Consider the following 23,691-nt stretch of genomic DNA (forward strand, 5'->3'; position numbering starts at 1 on the left):
CACTTAATCCTTCGCAAATTATTGGTGGGGACAAGCATCCTATCGAGAATCTAATTAGGGGCCTTATGAAGGGAATTTCCCAGGGCTTCCAGTGTTAGACCGAAGGCGTTATGATCACTATCCTGCCTTGGGATTACCACCATGTCCGACCACCACCTGATATCCAAAAGAATGTAATCAATTCGGCTGGTACAACACAAGTGGTTATACGTATGCCTCCCCCCCTTGTCGGATTTGGATCTCCTGTTACGTGCCCGAAGATCATTATTAAAGGTAAAAGCATTCAACTGCATTACTGCAGCAGACCATCTCTTCACTGGAGGAAGTATGACTCCAGGGGTGCCCAGACATATCATTCTTAAAATCCTTGTTAGAGGCTGACAAGTGTCTAAATGTTCTAATAAAATCACCTCAACTATTTTTAAAATGTTTGTATCCAAGTCAGTCAAATGACCACTCAGCAAATCAACTGCCTGCAACTCAGCTCCACTGCCCCCTGGTCTACAATACAAATTGTGCAGGTAGTACACCCCACCAGAAGGAAATATTAAAACACGCTGGATAGCTGGGTTGTCCAGGGTTATCTCCTTAAACATAAGGAACTCCTGATCCAGATTGATAATCTCCACTCCCAACCTCCACCCCCAGGAGCTTACTTTTCCCTTCAGGTTCCTGTCAGCAGGAGCTAGAAAAAAGAACTGAAGAAACTCCCACCAGCTGGGCATGATGGGACACTGGTGGGTTCTAGGTTCTTAAAGGCACAGCTAATATTTTAGTCACATAATGACAGCCAATGAGGCTACTCCGCCCTCCTCTCCCTCATCTCTGTCATAAAAAGGGTTTGGGAAGGAGATTTATACTGTTTGCAAAACATCTGAAGTTTTACTCATTTTAATGTGTTGGCCTTTTTTTTAACTTCATGATGAGGAATTTGGCCATTGTAGCCTAGATATATAGGCTGCAGTATCTGTCTCTTTCTTAAGTGTCTACAGGCCTTTCTGAAGAAAGATGAAAAATCTCCTATGAAGACATATAAAGAACTGCTCTGGGGTCCTCGCACGTGGATGGGACTATTCAGTGCTTATAACTATACATGGAAAGCCCCTACAAGAGAATAACGTGGTGGGATTAAGGGGTCGAGAGAAGGGAGCATCTAATTCAAATTGGCCTGAACTACCAATGGAGTAGGATGTAAATTCTTATGCTCGGGCGTCAGGCGATGGTGCACAAAAATGTGAGTATTCGTGCTCTAGATGAAGAGGGGTGATCAGCGAGAATTTTACTAAAGCCAGTTCCTGACAGGAGTTTGCCTATCTCCACTGACTCAAGCTGAGCATCAGACCTGACCATAGAGATCATTTAGGGCCTCAAGCCTGGTAGAAATCAGAACTGGGGATATGCTATTGCCAGTCACCATTTGAGACAAAGCACCAAGAACTCCCTGCTCCTCCATTTGGATGAAAAAAACCAAGGGGGACCAAATTTATGCCAATTCTCTTCATACCATTTCCCATGGCACATAATCAACTAATGAGTTAGACCAGGGCTCCTACAACTGATAATACAGTCCCTGTCAATGTTCTTGGTTCTAGGGCCAACCCAACGCACCCTCTTGACTAACAAAACATCATCATATTCTGATATCCTGAAATTAGTGCTGCACGCCAGCCAATGGCAGACTTTGTTTTTAAGATCAACACAGGATTCTTTGCAAGGGGACCGGGGGCGTAGGTACTCTCGTAAGAACAACTACATAAGGACAGCTGTCAGGAGGAAGGTCTAGCCGGGGTTGCACCCGCAAATTAGAATCTTTTATATGTGGATTGACCCTTGGTTGTTAATAATTCAGAGCCCATTTTTTTTAGGAACCTTGCTTAGGGCCTGCATCCCTGGATCCCTCGCCCTAACCGTAAGCATCTGAGAATGGGGCAGGCAACCCGGCACGTGACAAGGCATATATGAGCCACCACCACTCCAAATTCTGGGAGGAGCTGCTACACAGACAGAATTAGTATCACGGTTAGTCAACTGCCCATGTGCATGCAGGTGGCTCTTTAGCTGTAGGACTTTTTGCAGTTGAAGCCACCTGCTTGATGATGAGCTCTAACAAGTGTAGCCTTTCTACCAAAAGCGATAAATATTTTTGAACCAGTGACTCAAACCGCACCAGAATGTCATCCCAATCAATAGGCCGTGGCTCATTTGGCTACTGTAAGGGAAGATTCGCTGGCTCCTTAAATCCACTACATCGCCTGCTCCTGGTGCAGATCAAAGCACAGCCCACTTGCTTTGTTTTCTACTTACTCTTAGTACAAGGGCTATTATCACTAAGAAGTGTAACATCAGGATCACAATGAGAAGTGCGGGTCGACTCAGCCCGGAACCTGGTCCACCCCTGTAGCAAGGGGTGGTACTCTGTGTTGGCACACTGGTAGACTCTGCAAATAAATTGGCCGAAGAAGCCAACAAACCACAAATGGCAATACTAAAATCCTGAGATAGCCACCTCTTGGCTAGCTCAATCTTCTTACGACACAGACTAAAAATTAATCTAAAGTTGTACCATTTGTCTGGTTGGTAGAAGTGGGGATCTTCTCCTCTTTAGCTTTCCTCTTACCCATAATTTTTAATGTCTGTGGGGCATGTCTAGTAAGCAGGTAACAAAGCCTAACACGGCCTGTGCCAACCACGCTGCCCTACAAAGCCAATAATTGGACCCAGCACAACTGAACTGGACCACCAACCTCTTTTAAACAGTCTGTAGTTCCAGCCACAAGGATTTCTAAGATTGTTAGGCCCAGGGCCTGACCCCCTGCTATAGAATTACTACAAGGGACTGACCGTTGATCCAGGGACCCAAACCAGTGAGAGTCCATCATTCCAGAAGAGAGGGCCTACAAAACCAGAAGGAGTGAAACAACAGCAACCAAGCAGGACAAGCCAAGGGGCGGGCACGGCAAGCGTGCATCCCGCACTGCGGGATTGCTGGAAGCACTTTAAGCGCGTCAGAAGATGGGCGCGCCCACTCCTGGGATGTCACTGCAAATGTGTCTCCTTTAGCGTGCTGAGGCGGGAGATGGAGACCACTGTGACCAGGAGAGCCGTAGGGGGCCAGAGATCCCTAGTTGTGCCTATGAAGCTGCCCGCGCTGTGGGACTACTGGGAGCCCTTTAAGCGCGAAGAAAGATGGCCCTTCCTTCTGCTCGGCTGTCACTGCAAACGCACTTCCTGGAGCGTGCTGTGATGCGGATGGAGTCCACTGTGACCAGGAGAGTCGGTGGGGGCCAGAGACCCCTAGTTGCACCAATGAAGCTGCCCACTAACTAATGGAGCCAATCTGACATTTGTGATGTTTATGGCAGGAATAAGTGATGATTAAAAAAAACATGGATACAAACAACAAAAATGTCAAGCTTTAAGATGTCATTCACTTTCCCTCCACTACCCATATGCTCAGTCCTCTGACCTGTACCTAGCTCTGCCCGGAATGTTTGCCTTGCAGCTTGCCACTCAACTGGATCGTCATCACACTCCTGGCGCACAGTATCCACTATCAGATACATGATGTTCAGCAGCACCCTGTAGAAAAAAGGAATAAGATGGAGTAAATGCCCACCAGGCATATTTCAGTTAAAAAGATAAAAGTATTTTAAAGTTGCACTCTAAACAGACCTCTGAGTACGAGCTGCTACTACAGTCCAAAAGACTGTCAATCTCAGCGCAACAGTATTCAAGAAAATCACATCACAATAGCTACTAAGCACATTTCATGGTAGGAGCTGTAGATCACACTGTCGCACAACATTCACCACATACCAATGGCTATCAAATGTGCGATGGACCAATAAACACTGCACAGGTCTCAGGATAAAAAAAAAACATAACAGCCACCACACAGATACTGGAAAATGATCATCAGCTACTGTGCACGTCCTGAGCAACAGTAAGCAGACACTGCACACTTCTTGGGAGACTAGTCATCAAATAGTAGACCCTTCCAAATTCAAGGAAAGATGTTTTGTTATTAATGTAAAAAGACAGAACAGCTAAGGGAGGGCACAGGATGGGAAACAACAGGAGTGGGTTTGCAGGTTGAGTGGTTAACACTGGCAGAGCTCTGCAAATACCTTCTCAATTTTCAAAAATAACTAATTGTTGATTCTTCCCCTACTTTTCAGACAACCTTCCATTGCCCCTCAACTAGGCTAGGGGGCAGGCAGTTCCTACATTCTTCAGACAACTGAAGAGATAAGTGAAGGAAAAGATACTATATGGAGTTCCAGACGTATCTGTAAATGTATTGTTCATGCAAATACCACCCTCTTGAGTAGGAAATGTGTGCTCACTTCTGGGATCCACGTGTAATCTGCCAGTCTCTAGTTTGATCCAAGCATGGTTCACTGTATTTTGTATTCTTCCAAGGATGATTAAATGATGTGTGTTTCCCCTGACAATTCTACTGTTCAACTTTGAAAGCCCATGATTGCAGAGTTGCAGATCAGGAGACCAACTCCAAAGCTTCTACCAAAGCCCCACTCTGGCCCTGGCACTTCTAGGAGACACCAAAGAGCACCATGCTGTAGCCACAAGGGTAATTCTCTCTCAAATGTACATCTTAAACTGAATGGTGAGCTCTACAGGCTCTGCCTATCCCATTGCTCCCATCCCAATATTAAGAATTGTGTAATGAATGGTGGAGGTATCTGGTGAGGTAAGGTGCAGTAGTGTTTCATCTTAAGAAAGCCTGTAGTTTGCCTGCGGCAATGATACTCGTCCAGTGCTGTAAATGTCATGCCATCCCAACACTAACAGCCAACGGCAAGGCCCAAGTTGTTTTAATGGAGCTGAATACCTCTTTGCAAACTGTCGTTTTTTTCCAAAATGTAGTCCATTTTCTTTGTGCAGGCCTCATCATTTCGGTGAACAATTAGAGAATTACTGAGACATACCAAGGCAGTAGAAAAACCTTACTGCTAATAACAGAAATGGACACATATTCCAGTTTTAGTTGTTCTATATCTCTATTGCATCTGGCTTTTTCTGTGGCTGTCTATGGTACTCTTCTCATTCTCCAACAAGACAGTTCAAAGGTATCTATGCTCTTCTTCATTGTCCAACGTTTGCATCGATACAGTGTCATGGGAAATACCATCACTTGTACAAGTCTGATATTTTGTTCTTGTAGATACATCAGTATATTTGAAAGTATTTTCCAAGTCTTTTGTTATAACTCCAGCAAATGCTAATCTGCCACCAGTGTCTTGACTGTAGGAACATTTATTACTAATGGCTCACCACCTAAGACGGACGTTGTTCAACACTTCTAATGCTTCCCCATCTACTGCACCAGTTATCGCTCTGGTCTTGTTTATATTTAGTTGAAGCCCCAGTCTTTCACATTTCTGCTTGAAAAGTATTTTGAGGATTCTCGGGTAGTCTTGTTTTCGGCTATGACAGTACTGTCGTCAGCATGTCAAAGGCTGTTGAAGTTTCTGGTAATTCAGTGTGTACATTTGGCATTTATCTTTCTGTGTAAGGGTCCAATATGCATTGAATCATCCTGAACAATGTATTTCTATTACAGTGCTTGTAGATTTCTTTCCTTGAGAATTTCACCTTTAGCGGTACACTTCGAATGCCCCCAGCCGTTCCTCTTATTCATGGTGTCGGTTCCGAAAACCAACAAAATCAGAATCAGAGTCCTATATAATATTCCTATATGAAGTATTTAGGCAACCGGCCTGCTTTCAACACTAATCTTTTCAAAGTAAACGCTTTGGATCCACAGGACCCTCAGTCAAGAGCATCAAAGGGAGTACAATAGGCAGGGGCTCAGACAGGCAGCAGCCTGCCTCATGGCGGACCACCGGTTCGATCCCAAGATCCAAATAAGAGCTTTTTAACAGCAGCAACTTTAATATACACTACTGGAGCTGGAATTACCATAGCTGCTGGCACCAGACTTACCTTTTAATGGATCCTTGTTAGAAGATTTAAAGTACTCCAAGAGTCCTGTTTTGTTATTTTTCATCACTACCTCCCCATGTCAAGAGTGGGTAATTTTGGGTGCCTGCTGCCCTCCTTGGATGTGGTAGCCATTTCTCAGGCTCCCTCACCTCTGGAATCAAACCCTGATTTCCCATTACGCGTGGTGATGATGGTAAGCACAGAAAGTACCACTGAAAGTTGACAGACATCCGTACATAGGGTCACTGTCAAGGGGGCAAGCGATTAGCCCGAGGTTACCTAGAGTCATCAAAGCAGGCAGGCGAGACCGGATTTGTCTTGGTCTGATAAATGCATGCATCCCGGGAGTTCAGCTCTCATCGGCATGTATTAACTGTAGAATTACCACAGTTATCCAAGTAGAAGAACCATAACTGATTTAATGAGCCTTTCGCAGTTTGACTATTCCGGCCATGTATACTTACACAGGCATGGCTTTATCTTTGAGACAAGCAAATGCTACTGGCAGGATCAACCAGGTAGCCACACCTGCTGCACTGGAGGAAACACATGCCCATCCTGGACCGACCTTCAAATCATTTGGGAGACTGCTTTGGGAGCTCATGCTTGCCTGCATGGGGCTAGGGGGAAAGGACAGTCACCCAGGCACTGGCAGGCCCAGCTGCTCTGGGGTTTCGCAGCCTGGGCAGCTGGGGCCACCATGTTTAACAGTCATTTCAGGCTGCTGTGGAAATGCACTAGGTGGAAAAGGGCAACAAACAGGCACATGGGGCCAGGACCACAAGACAGCATCTGGGACTAGACCCCACCTGATCCCATCCACTCTGGTCAGACCCACTTTACAAGGTGCTAAGTTGCTTGGCCTTCCCTGTGCTGCATGGCCTTCACAAAAGGAAGACTCTATAATCAGACAATCCAGGCAGGATGAAAGATTTTTGCTTTAAACAACAGCCATGGCTAGCCGAGCAGTTCATCCCCAAGTGGACCAAGTGTGGCCAATCAATTGAAGTACGGTGCTGACTAAATCGGCCCAAGCAGGCTGTCCTGCATGGTGATGTCATTTTTACAACCCTGCCCGCTCTCTGGGGAGCAAGACACAGAGGAAAGATCCATCGGACCAGGCATGGAAGGCAGACACAGACTTAGCCCTCTGTGACCCCACGGCAGACCGGCTCTGGCCCTCACAGCACGTGGGAGAAATAGTGGAGGACAACAGGGGTTTAGGCGTCCCTCAAACCATGTCCCTAATAATCCAAAGGAAGGGAACCTTCCTTTCTTGTAATCCATGCTCACTAATTGAAAGGCAACTGTTAGAGCAAAGCCCTGGATGGCCTCGGAGAGTCAAATGAGCCTACATCAAGACTTCTAGATCAGCTGGGCCATCACAATCACAGTACAGTGGTGGCTAAACCACCCCAAATAGGTTATCCTGGTGTGTATGGATTACAAGAATGGGTAGGTTACCCTGGTGTGTATGGAGTACAAGAATGGGCAGTAGTGTGTCAGCTTCATATCTTTGCCTGTTCTCTGGGAAGCAAGGCTCAGAGGAAAGGCCCATTGGACTAAGATGGAAGGCAGCTGCAGACCCAGGCAGCGTCTGGGTGAGAACCACAGGCAACAAGGGTGTCCCAAGCATACTGTCTCTACTAATCCAAAGCAAGGCTACCATCCTTTCTTGTTATCCATGGACCAGGAGTGACAGAGGGGGCCGCTGGAGAAAATGCATCTGACCTCCTGAAGCTCTGGCTGATATCGAAGAGTCAAATGAGCCCTCAAAGGGACTAGCAGACAAGCCTAGGCTTCTGGATGCCCTGTAGGAACATATATGCTGTGCTATGTTTTATTAGGTTATGTTGATTTGCAGAGCACAGCTAATCACCTATGAATGTATCTGGGTGCTGAGCAGGACAGGCCTGAGGGGGGAGGAGGAGGTCATGCCGGGGAAAGCCATGCCTTGAGGATCCTTCAGAATGCCGTGAGGGATGGGAAGGTTCACAGGTGCTGTGGGAGGTTGTTCTAGGTCCTGACTGCAAGGTATGAGAAGAGGCGTCCTCCACTTCTGGTCTTCTTGATGAGAGGTGTGCTCTTGTCTGGGACGCAGACTAAAGGTGTCCAGTGGATTGGTAGAAGTTGAGGCAGTAGTTGAGGTACACTGGACCACTGTTGTAGAGAGCTTTGTGGGCCTGGGTGAGTAGCTTGAATTTACATATTTTCTGGATTGGGAGTTAGTGGAGATTGTCGAGGTGTGGTGCAGTGCAGATATTTTGTAGGATGGGGGAGCAAGTTCGGAGGGCCACCAAGAGGCATCCCAGGGGAGTGGTTGCTGCCAAAGGTAAGAGTTTGGTTTTGCCTGTGTTGAGCTGGAGGCAGTTTTTCATCCAAGCAGCTACGCTGCTCATGCAGTTGGTGAAGTTTGCTTTGGTGGTGCTGGTTGAGTTGGTAAGGGAGAGGATGAGCTGTGTGTCGTCGGCATAGGATGATACTATATTGATGGCATGGGCTCTAAAAATGTCCACGAGGGGTGTCATGTAGACCACAGATGTGAATATCTTTGGTTCTGAAGTGTAAGGGGGTGGGGGATAGAGTCTAACTTGTTGAGTTCAGTCTGTGAGGAAGGAGAATATCCACTTGAGGGCAGACCACAGGTACCCAAGTGCTAAAGCTTTCTAATAAGTGATTTGGGGAAACAATATTGAAAGCTGAGCAGAGGTCAAGGAGTATGAATGCAGCCATTTCTCCTTGGTCAAGGATGCATCTGATGTCATCGCTGGCTGCAATAAGTGCCGTTTCTGTGCTGTGGTTGGCGTGAAAGCCAGATTTAGAGCCGTCTAGGAGTTGATGGGAGTTCTAGGTGCTCTGAGAGTTGCTGGCTTTCTGCTTGACTTTAACCGGAAAAGGCAGGAGTGAGAGGAGTCTGTAGCTACTGAGGGTTTTGGGTAGATGGTATTCATCAGGGCGGCTGTGTCTTCATTCAAGATGTGCTTCCAGTTGTTTAGCTGCTGTTTAGCTATAAGTAAGATGTCCTGCTGGGCATTCGTATTAGTATGCTGTGGGTTGAATGCATTGCAGATCTTGGCAATCTTCTGTTCGAAGACATTTGAGAGGTTGCTGCAAAGTGCTTGGGATGGGATGATGAAGATGATGTTGGCAGTTGAGGAGTTGCAGAACTCCAGGATGATGGCGAAGAGTTCTATGGGTTGTTGGGGCTGACTTCGAGTCGGAGAGTTTTTCTTTGTGTCTTGTAGTTGTTGGCGGTAGATGCTGAAGGCAGCTTTGAATGTGGATCTTGCAGTGATGTTTGTCGAATATCCATTTTTTCTCAGGTTTTTTGCAGTGGCACTTGGGACTCTCTGCGGTTGTGCGTGTACCAGCTGGGTCATTTCTTGTTTTTGGACATCTTGTTTCTGGTGGGAGTGGTGTGACTAGTGTCGTTGGTGAGCAATTTATTGAAGAGCTTTGTGTCAACATCGAGATTCCTGGTGTAGTTGTGTGGGCATTCCTATAGGGTCTTGGTCCAGTTTTCTTCAGATGTTCTGCCCCACTGCCTTGATGATGCTTTAAGTTTTTCTGGTGGTTGTTTGGAGGTGGCTTGGTGGGTGAGTATCTTGAAATGTATGATGTAATGGTCGGACCATGTTGGGAGTGGAGGCGATCCCGTTGTTGGAGGTGAAAATAGGGATGAGGGTGTGGCCTGCTGTATGGGTTGGTTCTTGGACAAGCTAATTAAGTCCTTGGTTGCCGAGGCTGTCAAGGAGGGCCATGGAGTTGGGGTCTGTGGTGTCTTCCAGGTGGAAAGTGAGGCTCCCAAGGTGAATGTAGTTGATTGATCTGATTGAGAGGGGAGTGATTAAGTCTGCGATGTGGTTGCAGTATTGCGACTGGGAGACGGTAGGCGAGGGTTCTCTCAGGATGGCATTATAGTCCGTTCATATTTTGAAGCGGAGGTGTTCCATGCGGTCGGTGACCGAGTCCGTGAAGGTGGTGCAGTCAATTGTGTTTTTGTAAATGATCTCAATTCCTCCGCCTGGTTTGTGCGTTCAGCTGCGGTGCGCAACTGGGTGCCCTGATTCGATGGACAGCCATTTGGTTGTGTTGTGCCTTATTTAAAAAAATAATAATAATCCACTAGCACTTGGAGAGAACCGGTACTATGAGCCAAAATTCATAGAGCCCAAGCTTAGGCTCAGGCAAGGGGCTATCAGGGTGTGGAGGACTCACTGAGCCTTGATCCAGGCCCAGTGAGTGCCAACTCAGACAAGAAAGGAAGGCCTCCTCAGGCCTTCAGTAGCCCGTCCTGGGTAATTTGCTACACAGTGGGCCAGAGAAGGGAAGTCAGGGGCTTCCACCCCTGGGACAGCTGGACCTTTGACCCATTGCCCAATGAGTACTTCTGGATACAATTAGTCAGAGTGCAGTGCGGGCTTAGCATTCCTGCCTGCTCTGAGAAGCAAGGCTCAGAGGATAAGCCTATCTGATAGAGCTGGAAGCCCTCGCAACACCTGGGGAGATAGACTGGAGGACAATGGGGCCCCTTAAACCTTGTCTCTAATAATCCGGGAGAAGGCTACCTGCCTGTCTTGAAAACCATGCACACCGAGTGAGTCAAAGGGGGCCATCAAAGCAAACAAATCTAACCTCCTGTAGCCCTGCCTGGGCTTGTAGAGTCAAATGAGCCCTCATCAGGACTTCCAAGTCAGCCTAGCCATCACGATCAATAGTACAGTGCTGGCTAAACCACCCTTCTCTCCCTCGAGGACGCCATCCTGCACAGGGATGTCAGCTTTGCTGCTGCCTGCCTGCTCTCCGGGAAGCAAGGCTTGGAGGAAAAGCCCATCGGACAGGGAAGCAAGACAGCTACAGACCCTGGCCTCATGGGACCCCCAGGAACCCACCCAGGGCCAGGCAGCACCCAAGTGAAAATGACCAGACAACAAGCGGGTCCCGGGGACCCTGTCCCTACTAATTCGGAGCAAGGTTACCTACTTAATGTTATCATTGATGTCACTGACCATGTCATGAGTGATCTAATATGTGAGGATATGTACAGTGCATTGAGGGGGCATAAGTTATAGTTAGTTCAGGTGATTATAACTGCTGAATTTGTGTGTGTAAAATCAAAAACCTACTGGCAGTCGCCAGTAGGCAGATATAAGTAAGGGCCTCGTTTCTATTGAAAAAGTGTTATTTGACTTGCCTATATCTTTGGTACTGGTTGATGAATCTTCACAAAATTTCCAAAACAATTTGATGCTCACTTCAGCTGCTGTTTGGAAAGTTTCAGGGAGATCGGTCAAGCAGGGGCTGAGAAAAACAGGGGAGCCAAACCGTGTTTTCCCAATGCTAATTTCCATAGGGATTTTGAACACGTTTACAGCCAGAACCGCTGGACAGATTTACACCAAATTAGGCAGAAAGCTAGCTCTTGGGCCAGAAAGTTTGGTGTACATCAGTTCAGTAGTTTTCTAATTATTAAAAGAAAATCAAATTTTGATATATAGGGACGCAGATCCATTTTGGATCCTCCACGGAATCGGAGGAAAAGCAAGGCACTGATTGGCTGGCCGCAACCTGACAGAAAAGTTGCAGCCCCCATTTTGTTTCTCACACTGCCTGGGAGGTGGGGAAAAAACAATGTAAAAACATATGAGGAGATGTCAGGATGCAGGTATCCTGACCCCATAGGACATACGGAGGGGTCCCCGGGGGCGGGGGGTGGGGGGGGGGGGGGCGGGTCCATGGGCAAAAATTTGCCCTTTTTCAGCTCATCTGGGGAGAAGCAAGGGCCTGATTTGCTGGGTGCAACCGGACAGAAATATTAACATGTGTGTTTAAAAAACCTTAGAAATTCACTGGAAAAAAAAGGTTACAGGGACGTTACAGTTAGGTTGATGTTTTACCCATACCATAGCAATTCAGCAGTTATAGTTATCCAAAGAAATGATATCTCGTGCTGGAAACTAATTGAGCAATGAGTTATAGTTTCTTAATAAAAGTATAATTAGAAGTATAACTATAACAGGTGAATTTCTATGTTTTTTCATAGGTAAAATATCACCCTAACTATAACACCCCTGTACACTTTGTTTTTTTCATTGAATTTTATTATATATATATATATATATATTCTCTCCCCCCTCCCTCCCCCCCAACTGGAAAAACCAAAGGTTGCAGGGACGTTATAGAATTTAAACCAACCACAGAAATTCACTTTAAAAGGTTAGAGCAACGTTATAGTTAGGCTCACATTTTAAACATACGAAACCAGAGAAATTCACAAGTAAGAGTTAAAGTTATCTCAAGTTACCATAACTCATGCCTTCAGCATTCACAGCAAGATAGAGCTAAAGAAAGGCAAAATGGCAGCGGTTGAACAACAGAGTTTGAGAGTGACAGACATGCTACAAAACAGGTTGGAATGAGTGCTTTACAAGAGCAATAAAAGGAGACATTCTTGCAAGAAAAGAGAAAGAAGACTGAAAAGTAAACAACTGCACCTTAGATGAAACGTTACTTGTAGCAGATCAGGACACCAATAAGTACTTGCACCAAAGTGACATCACCCACAGAGGAAGCAACCCTTAACATTTTGGGAAGATGCAGTAACAAACTGGGCCTTCCAGGCAAAACAAGAGTCAATGGGTAATAGTGCAGGAGTTGGTCATGGTCCCCTGAGGTAAAATGCACAGAACCCAGAGGTACCCTGACAAAGTTACCATGAAATATCAACCAAATTTTGCACACTATCGGCATCAACAAGCTTATTGACTGAGTGGCCATCATCAACATACTAACTCAATGCCATGTTTTCTAATGAGCACCTCACTTTCAGGTGACCCCTGGAATAAAAGCTAAAGTAAAGCATTGGCAAAGTGTTTATCCTCTGTTCAATGGGATCCTGTAATGGAAGACCATGTGCAGGCCCACATTCTTTGGTTTCTGACTAAAACTGCATATAGAAGAACACAACTAGGCTCCCATTCCCAGGACCAAAACACACTCCCTTTCTATGGCCAAGGTTGTAGGACATGTTAAAAAATAGGTGATAATACTGGCTGCAACACAGATGCCTTTGCGGTAACCAAGTGTTATCTCTAAATAAGTATTGGATTGGGGAGCCCTTGGTTTCAACTGTAGATTCAAGACCGATTTCTTTTATCACGTCACTAACATTGTTATCCCTGCAGATATATTCACAGAATAGCATGATGGGAAATTGTATATTGTATAATAACAATACAGTCCATCCTGGCTTTCACAGCATTACACAGTATGCTCCAAAGCTGCTACAGTACTCTGCAGGTAACTCACCACTCCCTCATAAAACAGATATTGCCACTACGTTAATTTTTTAATTGCCCTTTGGAGGGGTGGGAAATTATTAAAGAAGTCCACAAAAAGCAGTGAAGAGCAAGCAATTTGTTTTTTCCTTCCTTCAGCCACATCTATGGAAACAACATCTTAAAATCAAGAGACTGTGCAACAAAAATACAGAGGAGCTCACCTCAGGTCTGTGCTGTCTGCTAAAGAAATGGCAGGCTTCCTCACAGCATTGCTGCATGCTGCACTGTTCCTGAAATGAGAATCAACTGTTTAGAATTAAAAGTGAAACAATAAATCGATATTACTAGTCACAGTACGTACCATTCACAAACACTGTCCCATCTCCTCAACTGGGGGGGGGCAAAGGTGTTCTCAGCAGGAGAGTTGGTTGTTTATTATGTTTTATGACGTAATGCTTCTTAGCACCATAAAAGCAAACATCATAACCCCTAGAGCAGTATAATATTAACCCTGTTCCATGGTCCAATTATTTTCCTCATTAGAATACCAATCCTTGTCTTAGTTACCTCCTTCAAAGTGATTTTTTTAAAATAGGATTTAGGTGCCATTTAGAATATCAGAGGCCAGTTTGTCTCTTTCTCTATGTAAACCCTGAGGTGGCAAAGACATGCTGGGGACGTCCTTAGCAACGCTGCTACCAAGGACATGCCCAAGACTTCTTAATACCCACTGTAGGGAGAAGCGCTACAACTCTACCTGCGGTCCCTTCCCCACCATATGCCCTCTTAGGGCTGGCAGTGGAAGCATTCCACTGCCACTTCCAACTCCTCCTCTTGTACGCTAACAGCACGTGTACGATGTGACAAGGATGTTTTTGGTGAGTTCCCAGGTAGGAGAGGGAAACACCTAGACATCAGGGATATATTTTTTCATATATGTTGGGGGAGCGACCCCTAGGGCAAGGGTCGCTCCCCAATATTGCCCATACATGTCCTTGCTTTCTGCACCCCTTTGGGGCAGATCAGCCATTCTGTATGGTAATAAGCCCAGTGGAGCGAGGGAGGGGTGAACAGGACCACTAGACACAAGGGAATACGTTTCTGTATGTGCATTGGGGGTTGCTATTTTGTTCACCAATCATAAGTCAAGATCAGTATTATATTCTGCAGGGGATGCTGAATATTGTGGCTAATACTACAGCTTTGCCCTGAGATCACACTGATTGTGGTCGTCTCTTCAAGATTCAGCCTGTCCTTGACAATTTTATTGATTGTTTCTCAGAGGGCTAGGTTCCAGGTCAAGATATATCATTGGATAAGCATCTGGTCCCGTTCAAGTGCAGTTTGGTTTTCAGACAGTACATACACAGCAAGAAAGCATGTTATGGTATTAAGCTGCATAGGTTTTGTGAAACTGCCTCAGGATATACATATAATTTCAAGGTGTATACTGGTAAGGATTCTTCAATTGACCCTCCCCACCCCCACCTACCCCTCAATAGTCCTTCCGCATTTGAAGTCAATGAACGAACTGCGTGGGAACTTGCCTTGCTTGGACAATTTCTACACATTTATGCAATCATTTAAAGATTTTTTCTGTTCAAAATTTCACTGTGACATGTGGCCCAATCCATCCTAGATGTAACTGTTACCCTAAAGAGCCTGTTTGTAAGAAGCTTCAAAGGGGACAGAGCAGAGCCATGCCTAATAATGAACTACATGCATTGGCATTTTCAGACAGAAGAGATGTTCACAAGCCCACAACTAATCACGATGAAAGTATTGCACCTGCAACTGTTTGGCGTCAGATAACATAAATGTGTGTACAGTGTGCATCCTAGATTACAACACGCACATTGGAGGTGTAGGTAGAGTAGATCAAAGATTTGAGCCTCACAATGCTGTTTGAAGGTCATACATTGGGTACAAAAAGAAGGATATTAATTTATTTTATTTAGCATTCTTCAATGCTTATGTTGTTTTCAAATATTCTCCAGATTCCAAGATGAGGTTTGTACAGTTTCAGCAGTGTATAATAAGCAGCCTTGTTGGAGGAGATCAAGCAAGTGTTCCTAGATTCTGAGTGGTTGAGGACATGGCTAAATTGAAATTTTTCCACTTTCCTGAATGCGTTCCTCCAACAGACAAAAAAGACTTTCCTTGTCGGAGATGTAAACTCTATGTCCAAAGGGGAGTATGAAAGGAGAGTCGTGGGTACTGCCCAGAGTCCCTATAATCCTGGTCTATGTGTGCCCACATTTTCAACTGCATCATACGCAACTCGAGAACTGGGAGCAACCATGAGAGTAAAAGGCAACTGAGTATGGTCTACATTGCTGTATATTTTCTATTTAGACACTGGGTATCCAAAAGTTTAATGTGTTTACTTACACCTGTTGTGCAAGCAATCACACATTAATTTTGCATTTCTGTGGCATAAAACTGCAAGGATCCACAAATGGGAGTCCTCGGAAGGGGGCAACGTCAATAGGTCTAGCACTAGCTGTCAGCATTTGGCAATGCTTATTTTGTATCGGTTTGTGCAAAACAATATTGTTAGGGAAAGTTGCTAGCCCTTCCTCAATATATAAGAAAATGTCAATAAGCACACATTGGTATAAAAAACTCACATTGTCATCACTAGCACTGAAGGAAAAAAAAATTGTGTATGAAGGTGCTCCTTGTGAAAATGCAGAATGCAGTAATTCGCAGTGAAGTCAGCCAGTGGCCATAAAAACAAGCATTGTCAAAGCCAATAGGCGTTGTCTCTGGGTGAGCTATTGTCTTTGGCAATCGGGTGGGGTTGGTGAACGGGAGGACGGATTAATTAATGATAAGTGTGCACGCGCTTAATAGAACATCCCCAAAACAATATATTTTAATTTGAGTCATGAACCATATTTGCTTAACAAGACTACGTAGCAGTCATTCAGCCAATGGAGACTCACTGACTTTTCCAATGGTTTTTGCTATTTCTGTTTAGCATTGGCAAAAAGATCAAGACCTATTGACTATGCCAATGCTAGTTTTCTGTTGGGGTTATCAGGTATCAATCTCTAGTAGACGATTAAATCCATTCCTTAAGGGCCACCCAATGCGCAGTCACTCCTCCTCAAAACATCGGGGGTCATTACAACCCTGGCAGTCCAAGACCGCCAGGGCTGTTTCGACGGAAGCACCGCCAACAGGCTGGCGGTGCTTCCTGGCATATTACACCGCCGGGGCTGGAGGTTTCCCGCCGTTTTAGCCCCGGCGGTGATTATGACACCCCTACCGCCAGCCTGTTTCTGGCGGTTTGCACCGCCAGGAAGAGGCTGACGGTAAGGGGTGTCCTGGGGCTCCTGGGGGCCCCTGCACTGCCCATGCCACTGGCATGGGCAGTGCAGGGGCCCCCTAACAGGGCCCCGGCCAGCTTTTCACTGTCTGCATAGCAGACAGTGAAAAGCGCGACGGGTGCTACTGCACCCGTCGCACGGCCGCAACACCGCCGGCTCCATTAGGAGCCGGCTCCTATGTTGCGGCCCAGCGGGGATGTCGTAATGGGGGCCGCGGGAGTGTGGCCGCATTTGCGGCCGCACGGCGGTTACCGCTTCCCGCCAAGGTCGTAATGGCTCCCATGGTGTTTTGTTTCACAGGAAACATTCCCAGCAAAGATTTTACAGCCACAGATTTTCAAAAATTAGCCTTCCCCCCACCCCAATCAGAGCACTTTGCTTCAAGTAAAATGTTGAAGCAAATCAAGAAACTTCCACTTTTACAGCAAAAGCCATATGGAAACATCTGAAAATGCATCTAACTGAAAAACAATGCGTGCTATGCTAGGTCTATTAAAATATGCAGCAATGTACAATCACCATTTAAACCTTAAACTGCCAGACTCCCTGGTCAGGTAAAATGTGCGAGGTTTGTTTGTTGACTCATGTGGCAATACTAAAACATGAATGAACAATGTCATTATGATGACACATTTAACTTCCAGGGCAGAGATACGAAAATGGTGAAACCCTGTGCAGTTCAGCTGCAAGTACGTCCACCAGACCTTAATTAAATGTCAACTAAGATAGAGACACTGTGTTAAATGAATAAAGCCAGGCAATGTCGCACAAAAACAACCTTGGAAATGAAAATGTTAATCCACCAAGAGAAGCATTCCCCTGAAGTTCTGCTAGAACAACCTGCCATGGCAACTCAAGACAAACGAGAGTGACAGTGCTGCCAACCAATGGTATGGAATGGGCAGACTAAGGCCACTGCATAAACACATTTGTGTTATAGATACATTCTACTTAATTATAAAGTGCTCTGAAGCCTACAGGCCATGTCCACAATATATAAAAATCATTAAAATATATAAAAAATAAAATTAGGTTGAAAAAACGAAGAATCTATTGCATCCATAATCATTAAAGTCACTATTACTTGCTCAACTTCGGAGAACTACTGCCGTGTTGATCTTTTAAGTTCTCAAAGCTGCTGCCACTCTCCTGGTACCTGCGAAAGTCGTTCCTGACGATTGTGAAGGTGTATGCCGCCTTGAGACAGTGCGGTGCCCCGACGGTTTTCTTCACGACACAGCGACTCGTGCTCACAGTGCCTTTTGCCATTACAACTCCACTAACAAGATACTTTGCCAGACACGTGAAGAAAAAAGCAACATCTGGGAAAAGTATGCATAGAGGTACAATACCTCAACCAGGCACACATATGTCAGTGGCAACGACTGTTAAATTAGCTAAACACCGAAGCGCAGTATAGCCCTAGCACACTCTTCTTCTTAGTTGGTATACATGGAGAATTGACGACCTTAAGAATGTGACTATAAAAACAAGGTTGCCGTTGGTTGAAATAGAAGACAGCCGGGCACATACCGCACAGTGTAATATGGGATGACCATATTAAGCAAGAAAGTATTTAGGAGTGAGTGAGCGGTCTGAGTCATCGGCTGTGACTGGAGCATGAAGGGGGCAATTTTAATGCATATTAAGAGGGTGGGCACGTAGGAAAGTATTGTATTTGTTTTATATAGGAATACATTTATCCATCCATTCTACACTTTCACAACATTATACCAATTGCAAATTATTCAATGACGCTTTGTAAAAAGTGTAGCTTTGAGAATACTTGTGGAATTAGTTGTGCCAGTAAACCACTGCAGTGCTGTATATTTTTTTCTTTAGCTGGAGGCTATCTAATGGGCATGTACAAAACTAAGCAATCCAAGATGACTCCTAGGGCGCCTTCTCAAATGCTGTGTCTTCTTTCGCTTTCATCCACTATCTAGATCTTAAAGAATCCACCATAAGGGGAAGGAAAGACTGCACTGGCAGAAAGCAGCCGATAGCCCTGTAGCTGAAGCAAAGCGGGAGGAGAAGGGGACATGCAGAGGATGGGAAAAATAAAAAGCGCAGACAACAGGACAAGGAGAAATCAAGAAACAAGATAAGGACACGATTTACAATCGTTTTTTTGTTCGCAAACACAGATAACACCACAATCCTAAAACACGAGCTGAGACAAAAGAATAAAAAAGTGTGCCAAAAGGTACATAAATAGTCACAAGTTATAGGGCCAGTAGCAATGGGCGGTAACAACACACCGAGAGAAGGGACAAATGTAAGCAATTCATCACAGAAAATCAAGGATTTTAGAAGGGCAAACAAAGGACAAATGAAAACAAATGGGCGTGCTCTAACCCCACAGAGTAGATACTGCATGTCTCGAAGCAGCGCATGCGTGCTGCTAGGCTCGACCTACAAATGTGAATAACACAATAATAAACCAATGGATGAAAAGGGTTTGCAGAAAGCCCTGTCATTAAGTATATTGTGCATATAATTTTAGTAAAGTCAAAAGGTCATGGCTAACAATAGATCCAAATTAGAAAAAGTGGTAAAGAAAGTGAGGAAAATTATGCCTGTTAGTTAATACTCAAAGAGTGGAACTTTAACACCACACCTTAAAGTTAGCCAGCAGTTCCATCATGCCTTGCACTGGAAGTAATTTTAGTTAGTTTTCACTAGGAATAAAGAGTCTACTTCAAATGGTTTATCATCCAGGTACTATACTGTAGTGGCGAGGGAGGAGGGTGTTTTGTTAATATCTTCTGTGAATATTTCCATGATGGAGAGAGATGATTACAAGAAAATACCTTACTCTTTCTCACTGCGGAATCTTCAGATAGTCATACATATTTGAACAGAATATAGTTATGGGTGATTAGTAAGCACAACCTCATTAAACAAGCACTGGCAATACCAATAGGTCTGGTTTATAAATGAAAGTGCCTCTCTGGGTACTGATGATTTGAGGCACTGTGTAAAAGATCATATTTGTACCCAGTCACTTACCCTTGCACTCATACATCCATTCATCCACCCAATCATTCTTGCATTTATCCAAATATCCATATGCAATAAAACAGACACACAATCTCAACAGGCATATGGGAGATACATTAAAAGAATAAAAATAGAAAAAATAAAATATGACACCACATAGACTTCATGGATATTTGCTTGCAGTGCAAAAATTACATTGACTATGGCAGTGGAGGCCACCTTGCAATGGCATTATACGTAGTGTATCATTGTTTTAAAATTCCAATATATCTCTCTCCTATGTTTAAAAGCAACAAACTGGGCATCTTAGAACAGTAAAACAAACCAGTTATTTACCTTTGGTAATGCCTTTTCGGATAGTGACTCCAGACTATGGATATGAAAACTTTTAACAGCAAATCCCTAACACATCGGCAGGTAGCGTCATGTGGCTCTATGTGAGGTCAGTCCCGCCCCAGACATGACGTTGGGTCCACCATATCTGCCCAGCTGCGTATGCTGACGCTAGTTTCTTTTTGATCTCTATATGGGCAGACAGACTCAGCGCCACAGTAATCACAGTATGGCAGTATACAGACTCTGAGACTGGGATCTTGTTAATGGACAATGAGACCATTTGATGGAAAGAGGCCGGGTCAGTGACTTATCTCCAGGAAAAAAGTGTTATTGAAGTTAAGTAACTTTTGATAGAGATTTATAATCACAGACACCTCACTTTGTCAATAGATAACAAATGGTGGTGGGTCCATGGAATGGCTCAAACTAGGAAATACTTTAACACTGATTAAGCAAAGTCCCCATCCCAATGGATCCAGCTATCCAGGCAGTAACGTTTCATGAACATGTGAAGAGACCCCTAGGCGCAGCCTGGCAAATGTCCACAACTGGCGCACTGCATGCTCCAGCTTTCTTGGGGCTGCTTCTTGGCTAGCTTATAGCAGATCTTAATACAAAACACAATCCCATCTGGAGATGGTCCTCTTTTGCAATGCTCTGCCTTTCTTAGCTCCACAGAAACCAATGAAAAGTTGGTTGTACTGTTGGTACTCCCTGGTTTGGTCAATGTTGACAATCTTCTGGACTTTATGAGGCAGAGGGATGACTCAGAAAAGCATTATAACCAGGATAGCTCTAGTGAAGGGGATTTGCTGTGAAGGAGTCAGGTATGACTTTGGCAGTCTGTTGGAAAAATCCAGAGATGTTAACAGGTTTGAAGTCATCCGGAGGTGACTTATGATGTTTGAGGTGGGCACGCCCTTAGCAACCAGTCACCGAGTTATGGTAAGACTGACATTCCCAACCTACACAGATGGGCATCAATCACTACTGTCACCTTTGTGAACACCTAAGGTCTGCCAGTATGGCCAAAGGGGAGCTGAAATTCCTCTTAGTCTCCCTGAAAAAAGTAGGTAAGGTCTGAGGAACTCTAGGATGGGGATGTGAAAATATGCGTCCTGCAAGTCCAGCGTTACCATCCACTCTCCTTGATCCAGGCCAGACAAAATTTGGGCCAGGGTGAGTATTATGAATGTGTTCTTCTGAAGGACGACGTCCAGAGGGAGAAGGTCCAGGGTAGTGTGGAGGTCAGAAAGTAACAAAAGGACAAGAGAGCTTGAACTTCTTCACAAAGTATGGACAAATGGTCCTAAGGGAGGTGTTGTGGTTTGGGTGGCATATCCGGGGGGCAGGACAGAAAGGATAGGAAGTATTTGTTTTACATAATCCAAAGCAACCATTGATCGGACGTGATACTCCTCTTCGTAGAAAGTGATTCAACTCCCTACCCTATGATTATGCACCAACAAGGAGAAAATAAAGCAGTCTGCAGTGGCCAGCAGGAGGAAAGGATAGGTTGGGCTTCGGGTTGCCCGTCGGGGCTTGGGTTGCCTGTTGGAGCCTGGACATTGTAGGCCTGATCCCCGGCCTTGGCCTCAAAGGAGCAGGAGGCCTGTTGCTAGTGGGGCACATATTGTCTCTGCCTCTGCTGGGAGCCCTTACTGAAGCCTTAAAAGGGATGCTGCTGTTGGGGGAAACTGTTGAACTGGCATAGCTAAATCCAGACAGCTGTAGGTGGCCTTATTGTGCTTGAACTTTTCAAGGGTTAAGTATGCCTTTACTCTCTCAAGCCAAAGGGCATATTCACAAGGAACAGTTGGACGTCCCATGAGAAGCCAGTGGAGTGAATCTAGGCATGGTGCCAAAGGGTTGCCATTTCCATTACCCAGGTAGTCTGCAGTGCAGAGACTGGATTTAACTGAGCATTTCACCTTATCCTGCCCATCAAAAATAAGTCTCTGGAGGGTTGGCCTGGTTTCCTATGGGAAAGCTTGCAAGATGTCTGCCACTCTGTCCCATAACAAATGCAGATACCTGCCAAGAAGGCATGTTGTGTTGACAAAGCATGGGGAGAGGCTGCAGAGGAAGACATCTATTTCACAAACGCCTTCATACTTTTGGATTCCCTGACAGGCAGGGTGGTTAGGGAAGAACTGGGGTTCAGGCAGCCTGCAGACATCTGCACCACCAAGCTCCCTGGAGTAGGGTGCTACAGAAGAAGGTCTGGATCCACAAAAGCTGGCCTGTGCCGCCTCACCACCTGCCTGCTGACTGATGGGCAGCATCCTAGTTTAGCCCAGGAAACCATTAAATTATCAGTTAGAGCTTTGTGAAAGGGAAGTAGGGGATTGTGGCTGGGTTGTGATGGATTCAGGACATCTGCAAGCACGTTGGTTTTGACATAAGGTTCAGCACCTCAGCTGCTCTTTAAATCACTGTCGCAAAGGAGGAGGACTCTACAGGAGCCATAGGGTTAGTTGAAAACGGACCAATGTCTGGCGAAGTGTCCAGACCACTAGCATCCTGAAGGTCTCAAAGTTACTTACCTTCAGTAACGCCTTACCTGGTAGACAAGATATCTAGTTGCAGATTACTTACCTTTGAATATTCCCCAGGTGTCAGACTGGATCCGGAGAAGTTTGTGAGCAGTACCCCTGAGTGCCATCATGTGGCGTCAATCAGCTCTGTGTCCGTCGTGGTCCGCGCTTGATATGACATTACGGTTCCTATAAAGGTGCCACCCCAGGGCAGAGATGTCAGTTTCTTTTCACAACTTTTCACGACTGAAACCCAGAGCCATAAAGAAACTGACTACTGGTGTGTCCAAACTAAGGCCCTGAAAGGGGAGTCCCTGCCCCAGAAATCAGTTTGCAGACCGGGGATGGGTGGGTCAGTAAGGAATCTGCAAATATAGTCTCTACCACATAAGGCATTACTAAAGGTAAATAACTTGTTCATATGATAGAGACTTACAGTTTCACATTTCTTACCTTTAAATAGATACCCAAGCAATACCATCTCCAGAGGAGGGTCTGCAAGTTAATACTAGAAAGTCCTGCAGGACCAAACAAGCCAAGTTCCCGTCCCTACAGACCTGACTGTCCAAGCAGTAGTGTTTGGTAAATGTGTCCAGAGATGCCCACATTGCCGCCTGACAGATGTCAAGGACTGGAACTCCATGTGCTAATGCAGTTGTCACAGCTTTAGCTTGGGTACAATGGGCATGCAAACTCTCAGTGGGTTGCTTCTTGGCCAGTGTGTAGCAGATCTGGAGATCGACTGCTTCTGAACTGTCAACCTTTCTTCGCACCCAGAACTCTTTTGTACGATCAAGGTACTCAAAGTCTCTGGGGTACAGGGCAGATAGAACCTCAACCAGAGTTAGCATCTTGAACTTCTACTTTTTAAGAAAGAGACTGAGGAACCGAAAGTCTAGAATAGGGCAGAGGCCCTTGTCCTTTTTGGGTACCAGAAAGTAGCGGGAATAGCACCCGTGACCTACTTCTGACATAGGAACCCTCTCTATGGTTCCCTTGGCAAAGAGACCCATAACTTCTTCACGGAGAAGGGACAAGTGATCCTCTGTCATCCAATTGCAGGACTGTGGCATGGATGGAGGGGTAGTCTCAAAGGGGATTGAGTAGCCCCTTTGGACTATCTGCAAAACCCACCTGTCTTCCTTGATGGATTGCCAGCAGAGCAGGTGAAGGCGAATCCTGCATCAAACTGGCCCAAGAGGCTGCAGCGCAATGGGGGTGGGGCAGATTCAG

At 45.4% G+C, this 23,691-nt stretch overlaps 1 protein-coding gene across 2 annotated transcripts in view; it reads right to left on the reverse strand.

Moving 5' to 3' along the window:
- The window catches only part of STRIP1 (striatin interacting protein 1), a 263,231-nt gene that overhangs the window by 165,956 nt on the left and 73,584 nt on the right, over positions 1-23,691 (reverse strand). Inside the window, exons 6-7 of one of the 2 annotated variants that reach the window (XM_069238339.1) lie at positions 13,469-13,537; positions 3,473-3,579 (exon numbers count right to left, since the gene is read on the reverse strand). In XM_069238339.1, the coding sequence (XP_069094440.1) occupies positions 3,473-3,579; positions 13,469-13,537 (176 nt within the window). Of the gene's footprint in view, positions 1-3,466; positions 3,580-13,468; positions 13,538-23,691 lie in introns of both variants that reach the window. The other variant, XM_069238338.1, reaches the window with a different exon arrangement.

Source organism: Pleurodeles waltl, chromosome 6, assembly GCF_031143425.1.
Source record: "Pleurodeles waltl isolate 20211129_DDA chromosome 6, aPleWal1.hap1.20221129, whole genome shotgun sequence".
In the NCBI taxonomy this organism is placed as follows: Eukaryota; Metazoa; Chordata; class Amphibia; order Caudata; family Salamandridae; genus Pleurodeles; species Pleurodeles waltl.